General features: G+C 33.5%; 1 protein-coding gene across 1 annotated transcript in view; it reads right to left on the bottom strand.

Moving 5' to 3' along the window:
* LOC106461561 (glutathione synthetase-like) overlaps positions 1–8,504 on the bottom strand; it is a 28,473-nt gene that overhangs the window by 8,147 nt on the left and 11,822 nt on the right. Inside the window, exons 7-8 of the mRNA XM_022388552.1 lie at positions 7,035–7,108; positions 3,551–3,712 (exon numbers count right to left, since the gene is read on the bottom strand). Coding sequence (XP_022244260.1) covers positions 3,551–3,712; positions 7,035–7,108 — 236 coding nt within the window. The remainder of the gene's footprint in view (positions 1–3,550; positions 3,713–7,034; positions 7,109–8,504) is intronic.

Here is an 8,504-nt window from a genome sequence, read left to right as displayed (position 1 = left end):
TTGAATTTTATTTAAGGTGTTATTTGATTTGTTGTACACGATAGATTTAAAATTCCACCAGAACTTGGAAGGGTCAGGCTTGGATCTATCTAGAAGTTTTCCCAGTTATCATGTTGTTGTTGTCATACAAGTTTCTTAATAAGATTATATTTGGGGCATTAATGAGTGGTTTAAGTGTAATGTCATGAGTTTTTATGAAGTCATATCCGAGTCATCTGCAAGTAATTATTAATTCATGAATTTTGGGAGTAAATTTCCAGGATTGTAGGACAGGATTTGTTACTTTGCTATGGATTGTTACTTTGATGGCTTGGGTTATGGCATTAATTACATCAGAGGCATAATTATCAATTTATTTTTGGATGTTCACAGCTGCAATGCACCTTGTTTAAAGACTAGGCAGTTTATGAAATTGCCATGCAAGAATGTTAACATGCTCTGCACAACTATGTTGATGTTCAAAAAGGTTTTTTTATATTTTCTGTGAATCACTTTACGTCTATTTACAATTTTCAAGTTAGTTTTTATTTTATAAATTTTGTTGTTATAATATTTTATATTTTTGAAAGAGTACTTATATTCTCCTATTTTGTTGATTACGGACATTGACCCTCAAGAAGTCAAGCCCTATCAATAAACACCCTCCGGAAATAACATACATTACTGTTAAATTTACCCAATCAAAGTTCAATGTACCCTTATGCTGTATTATTATATATATTTGTAGTTTCAATGCATTCATTGTAGTTGATGTACCCGATGATGCCAGGTTAACCTCGTGAAATGTTGTACTTTCATTAAATTTTACTCTGTTTATCCGATTTATCAAGTTTACTTTTAATTAGTTAAACTAATGATTGATATACTAGTAAAATGAATTCCAGGTAGTCCTAAAATAACAAAGACCTATGGTAAGCCTAAGCAAATGGTATATGACAAAGGATACAACTAAGCCTAATTTCAAACCTGAACTTAACCGAGTACTGATCAATCTAATGAAACTTATGTTATGGAACCCAAATAACTACAGATATTAATATCAATAATAAAAGTATTCATAAACCAAAACAGTATAATGCCTTATCTTTCCAAAATCGGAGGACAGTATTTCAAAATGTGTGGGCCACCTAACTTGAGTTGAAGCCCAATGAAGGTCAGCTCATTGGACGATCAGTCTCCCGATGAAGTAAAGCCAATAATTTCCCTGTAAAATACCATCATCTGAAGCTAGTGTTAATGTGCCGATAGAATGCATAACCTCAAAAGTGGTAACTTAGAATTCAGAATTCAAAATGAATAACCAAACACAACTGTGTTGGCAAAAAAATATATAAAATAATTCCACTTCAGAATAACTCAACAAGTCACAAATATCACTATTGTATAATAAATAGTAAACTTGTTGAGAGAAATTGATACAAAGATACTGGGGAGAAAAAATAAAGAAAAACTTGAAGAGAGCACAAAATAAACATTACAACACAGATACTGCCAAATGAGAAGTGATAGTTTGGTAGAATCGAATAGAGGGAGTTACATGCATCAGGAGGGATGTTCATTTCCTTTTATTTTGCCTGTGTTCTTTATTAATTTTTGTTTTATCACTCCATCACCCATGTGTGTTTAGCTTATTATAATAATTTGTATTGTTTCCTTTCTCATGCCCAAATCCCTCATCCCCCTTATGTTTGTGACTTCTTTTGTCCTAATTTTTAAACTTTCTTCCTTTCCTTTCCTCATTTCACTTTCATTGATATCTGTCTTGACAGCTTGGGGATTTGAGCCCCTTACCTTCTGTTTCACTTTCTGGTTTTCCATGTTTGCATTTTCTTCCTTTTCTCTCTCTCCTACCCCTGCTTTTTTGTCTGGGGCATTTCTTCATGCTAATCTGTCTGAGAAGGTGAGTATGTATCAGAAATACATTTCTGATATGGTACATTACCTCTTCTCACATAAATAGATATTCTTGTTCAGTGCTGCCTTCTATATGCAACAAATATTTTCGCATGCCATAAGCCTTGAGCTCCCACTGACCTCACAATAAACTGATTCAAATGTGTCTTGCATGCAAATCATCATGCGACAACCATCCACCAATAAGAGTGCAACACACACACACTGATAATGAAATCCAGAGAGAGAAAGGAAGATTAAGGTCCTTTCACAAATAGTAAGGTACTACCCAAAGCAAACTGGTGAATGTAGCATTCTAACAAGTCATTCCTGACTGAGAAGAAAGAAATTTTGCCAACAGAATGCGAATAGGAGGTCCAGTAAGCATGTGGTAATCCACAACATGTAGAACAAAGGCTGTAATGTCACTGATAGCTAATAAGACTCAGAAAGCCATAGTAGAAACAAGACCTAAGTGCAAAACCAAGTCACTCTCTCAGGATTAAATATAAATCACCATCTTTGAGAATGCATGATAAAAACTGGAACAAAAGTAAAAAAATAAAAAATACAAGGTTTTGTTAATGATAGAAATCTCAACTAATTGAACTCAGATGAGAAAATCAAACATGTCTGATCAGTACAATGCTGAGGAGAAAAATGAAGTTTACACAAGTTCAAATGCATAAGGGAAGTTAATGCACATGAAAGGTGTCTCCCTCTTATTGGTGGAAGGCTTTGTCATGTGATCTCATTATCATGCATTAACAAAATTCATGTTAAATTATGTGAAATTAGATGGGAGTTGCCTCAAGGCTAGTGTCATGCAAATCTCTTTGGCAGATGAGCGAGGAAGGTGACTAAATCTGTGTGAAGAGGTGAGGTATGGTCTCAGAAGATATTATTCTACTTTTAAAAAATGCATATCTATTAGAAAAAAACAGAAGTTTTTCAATTAATTTACAAATAAAGTTTTGCTTTTCTAGCACAACGTTCAACTGAAGTGCTGATGAACTCTTTAAAATTGTTTTAACTCCTTCAGGACATGTACCCATAAAAATCACCCCTCAAATATATGGATTAAGGTGTTAGGTTTTCTAAATGTGAATACCTCACTTCTTTGGGAAGTTATTCATATAGGTCGGCAGCTTTTAAAGTGTGGACTGTGGGCTGATCTAAAATGGGAGTTATAGACATACAACACTATGGCCAAGCCACATGAGAGAATAGAACAGGTGGGGTAGGACTGGTAGGTGGGTCTGCAGGCTTTTTGCCCCACTAGAGTTGTCTGCAAACAGAAAAGTTTGAAGAACCACTGATGTAGCTAGGTAATCAAATTGCAAATAACATTTGCATGTATATATATGCTATGTCTTGATTTTTATGGTTCCAAAAATCATTTAACCATTGGACATAGAAAACTTGTACATATTTCATACTATATAACTTGGAGAGGCAGTTATGCACTTTGCAAAACACTCTGAAAATGTTGAAATTTCTTCATAAGTCCAAAGAGTCCCAAAAATCTTATGATTTTTGTGAGCATGTATGTCAAATCTATCATAAAGTGAAAAAGTTAACTCTGGAGGGCATGGTTAGGATTTTGCTTCAAACAGATGCACTTCTTTTATAAAAAATAAAACATGAATTAACTTACACATGAAGCTCTTTCTCTTTTAACACAGCATTCACCTGAAGTTCTGAAAATTTCTGTCTTGTCACATGAACATCTTTTCTCTTTTCTCGAACAGCAAACTCTAAACACCTTTGATCACTTATATTATAAGTTTCTTCTTCAACAATAAAAAGAATAACTGCTCTAGAAATTAAAAAACAAACAAACTTAGTTTTGTTTTTATAGCAAATGCATAAGGAATTTAAAAAAATTAAAAAGCAGATTTATAATTACTTTCATACAGCAGAATTATAGTACAACAAAGAATGAACTATTAAAAACTTTGAAAACAATATATTTAAGAATTACCACAATGGTGCTTTACTGAAACTTCTCGGATATCTATAGATGCTGTTATGTTAGCAGCAATGAAAAATAAATATTATATTGGTTTCATTACAGGCGTAATTTTAAAAATTATTTTGATTTTATATACGAGAAAACCATGAATCAACAGGGAAACAGCATAAATACTGTCCTGCTTTTAGAAGTCTACGTTATTCTTAATCTCAGGCAAAGTTATAAATGTATGGTTGAAAGTGTGTGATTTTGAAGCAAAGCCACAGTGGACTATCTGCTTTGTCCACTGCCGGGAATTAAACTCTTGATTTTAGCATTTTAAGTCCATAGACTTACTGCTGTCCCACCGGGGGACAGGTTAAAGTCATATTAAATACAGTTTGAAAGTCGTAATGAATATAGTTTGTGATTGCATTATATTAAAAGATCTTCAAACATAATTTTCCATTAATATTCGTTTTGCATAATGTTTTCTTAGGTTATTGACTTTATCACACTCAATCACTTTTATAATTAAAGTATCCACTAACAGATTTTCAATTAGTTGGAAGCATGGTAATAAAATATAACTGATGATGACTTTGAACAATACATCTATGATTAAAGGCCTTTTGTTACTCACTCTTTCAAACATAAAGCACAAGAAAATTGCACAACACAAACAGTTTATCAGAAACATAGATAAAGAGTAATTGTGTGATATGCTCAGACAAAACTGATTAATCTTAGAGAAATAGATAGTTCTTCTGAATAATATGAGATCTGACAAGATATTTATTACAGAGTAATACTGACTTTGTCTGAATACCTAAGTTCGCAAGAACAAAATAAAGAGATTGTGCTTTTACATCTTATGTTGTGTTAAATTTTTATTATAACAGGAAACACAAACAGTATGTGTACCGTTTTTTGACCAAGTATCATGTGAAAACTTCATACATCAGAATAACTAGCTAATTAAAAAATAATACATTAAAATAAGAAGGTAGAAAAACATACATGTTTAAAAACCACAATTGTAAGATCAGTACATCCCTGGTGAAGATGTAATTAACAACACCATCATCAAAATTTTTTCTGACACAGCTCTCACTCACCTATTTACAACCTCTCCCTAAAATCAGGATACTATCCCACCATCTGGAAATCAGTTATCATTAGTTATTCCAAAGGAAGACAGTGAACTAGACAACCCATGCAACTGCAGACCCATAAGCTTATTAAACACTTTAGGTAGACTTATGGACAAACTAATGCCCAACCAATTACTTAATCAACATCCTAAACAACATACAAAATGCAAGCAGAAGAAAAAGACAAATGACTGATCATTTAATTGGGCTCACTGAATCTATTTTCCAAGGATTTAAAAAAAAACTCCACCATAGCTACATTTCTAGATGTAAATAAAGCTTTTGACTCCATGTGGCATGACTCAATCAGGTATAAACTACATTCTTACAAAATACTCAATCCCATCATAAGACGAATATTAAGCTTTCTAATAGATCATCACGTTACAGTAAAAATCAGCCAAGAATTTTCAGAACCCTTTAAACTCAAAGCTGGGGTCCCCCAAGGATCCATCCTAAGCCCCCTACTATACATCATATTTGTTAATAACATCTTCCTCCCATCATACACACTAGCATCATAGTAAGACAGACGACACTGCTGTGTGAAGCACATCCTGTAACCCTCATCTCACAACAACAACAGAAAAAAAAAAAAGAGTCCAGAACTCATTCAACACAATATCTCACTGGTGCAAAAAATGGCGTATTGCACTAAGTCTCACCAAAATGCAAGCAATCTTATTTCACAGAAAAATAGGCAAACATGCCAAGAAAATAAACAAAGTTAAACATCATCTGCAAAATTCCCCCATTACACTTTGAAAAACCATTAAATTATTAGGTACTACCCTAAATTAGAAACTAACATGGACTAGCTATTTAAACAATATACTAAACTCCACAAGCAAAATAATAATTTACCTCCACTGAATTGGAGGAATAAACAAAGGATGTAACAGTAAAACCATTATGACTATATACAAAGCGTACATTAGTCCTCTCTATGGATATGGCTGTGCTGTAACATGCATCAACATGCCAGCACAACAAAATCAAGCCACAGAAATAGCTTACTGACTGCCCATCTACACAACACATGTCTATGTTGATCAGTATCAAGTCTGCCCACCCATAAAACAATGAATACAACCAGTAAAATCTCTGTTTTACAATAAATCAGTCTTCAGAAGCACTCAAACAGCTCTTGCTGCTACCCCAGCCCCTGGCAACAATACATCTCACCTATGAATTTCATAATCAATCTGAACAACAACAATAACTAAACACATCAAATAAACTCCATACTTAGAACTCTAAGCAAAATATTTCTATAACTAATTAATTTGTGTTCAATTATATACTACTGATGAACATTCTTCCCCCACTTCAGCAGCACAGCCTGGCATGTGAAAGTGGGTTCTCTAGGAACCTACCCCCCATCAAAATTCCATAGGGCATTGGATCTTGATATCCCCCCCCACTACTTGGCTACTATCTTGATTATGATAATAATACTGAATATTGTAGTATGTAGACTCCCCTCCACCCTCTGTCACAATAGAATCCTTCAAATGAGGAATTTTTGATAGGTTATGTTAAATTAGTAGTAGAAGTACGCTGTACACGGACACAGTGCAAGAAGTGATTAAATGATGATGATAACACTGAACAGTAGCTACAGTGGTGCTACCTGGTGCCACTTTCAGAAAACAATGAAATGCATTCCACATAAAATCTTACGCATGTGTGCAATATATTTTGCCCTACTGATCTGATAATTTCATCGAGTATTATTTTAGTGTACCTTGTCACACCAAATTATAATTTGTCAAGTACAAAGCCCCTTGCACAAACTCTTTGCCACCAAGAAGTTAGAGCAGTTTTCTATAGGATGAATTTGCTCTGCAAATCAAATTAGCTATTCTGATCAACAAAATTAGACCAAAAATGGTTCATCCTACAAAGCTGTATACTTGGAAATTTAAAATGGAAATAATGTACATACATGTAAACTGTTTGTTAGGTGCTAATTAGTATGAAATAAATCTGGTTCCTTATCTTAAGTATTTTCTTTGAGAATAAAAACTCACTCTGGTTTACCATAGACTTCCCATGCAGCAACTAAACCATCAGCTAATCCACTGACAGCTAGGTTTACAGGAATCTGAAACCAAGGATATTTGACAAAATACTGTCAGAGTAAATAATACTTATTTGTAAAGTAGAACTACAATTAAAAATATTCCAAACTTAATTTGAATATGAAAGAAAGGTGCAACATATCAAAGCTAACAACTTGTTTTATTTTTTTATTTCAATCTCACACTAATTTGCTGCTTTATTATGACCCCCCCCCATCTAAAAAACTGTGTTTGACCATCTTTTATCATAACAATAGTTTAGGCTCAGGATGGCATGGACTTCAAAACACAGCAGAAGGCCATATGTAACCCAGTTTTTGAAAAGTGCATTTCATTTGCAGATGTTAGTAGAAGATTACAATAGTGAATCAGCATTCAAGTTCATCCCCAAGATGCTCTGATGATGGTGTTTCTCAAGATACTCTCTTCAAACCATTTTCAAACAATAGGTGCAAGGCAGAATGTCCCATTATTATCTGGAATGGTTCTTGTTCATCAGTACACCATTATGGGGGGTAGGAAACAATTGTTGATAATTCAAACTCTGAATTAAAAGGCCCAAACTTACCTCAAGATCATCTTCACCACATTTCAAACTGATTGCACTATCACCAGAAATCTTGAGCATAATTAACTATCTCATGTGACATTCTTTACATGTTTTCATCTGTCAGTACAGAAAAGAGTAAAACAACTCTTCATACTACATCACACACACTTCCTGACATGTGTTGTCTACAATCTGTGCTAAGTTACACTGGAGGTATAATTTTATGTTTGTATTTGAGATAAGCATTTATTACCACTTGTCAGTTGCCACATAACAAATTTTCTATAAAAGGCCTTTGGTATGGTTGGAGAATCATTGTCATTGTTGAAAGGGTTGGTTAGATAAGATGCATTCTGAGATCAACTGCACTTTACAAGATTTTCTAACCATACCTTTTCTTGATTTCTCACCAGCAGTTGATTGTCAGTTTTTTTTTTGATTGCTTCTGTTCATATACTGTAAACAGATCTCTTTTAAACATCTGGCGAAGGAAATGATTTTTGATAAGTATTAACTCATGCTAATGAAGAATCTACTATCATGACCCTTTGAAAGTTAAAATAAAAAAAAATCTTGACCTTATTCATTATTTTTAAGACCTACATCTTAACATAACATAATGTTTAGGGACAACAAATGACCCATTGGTCTATCTCAGTTGTCCCTTCTTCTAAACTAAACTAAAACTATTAAATAAATAAACTTAAAAAAATCTTAAAGTCAGCCCTTATCATTCATATAGTTATCAAGCTTTCTCTTAAAGTCACTTAAACTTACTGCCTCCGAAGGCAACCCGTTCCAGACGCTAACCACCCTTGTTAGAAAAATAAAACTAAAATAAATAAAATATAAGCCAAACTAAATATATA

Source organism: Limulus polyphemus, unplaced genomic scaffold, assembly GCF_000517525.1.
Source record: "Limulus polyphemus unplaced genomic scaffold, Limulus_polyphemus-2.1.2 Scaffold986, whole genome shotgun sequence".
Lineage (NCBI taxonomy): Eukaryota > Metazoa > Arthropoda > Merostomata > Xiphosura > Limulidae > Limulus > Limulus polyphemus.
The sequence above is the reverse complement of the archived record's forward strand: the minus strand, read 5'-3'. Positions and strand labels throughout refer to the sequence as shown.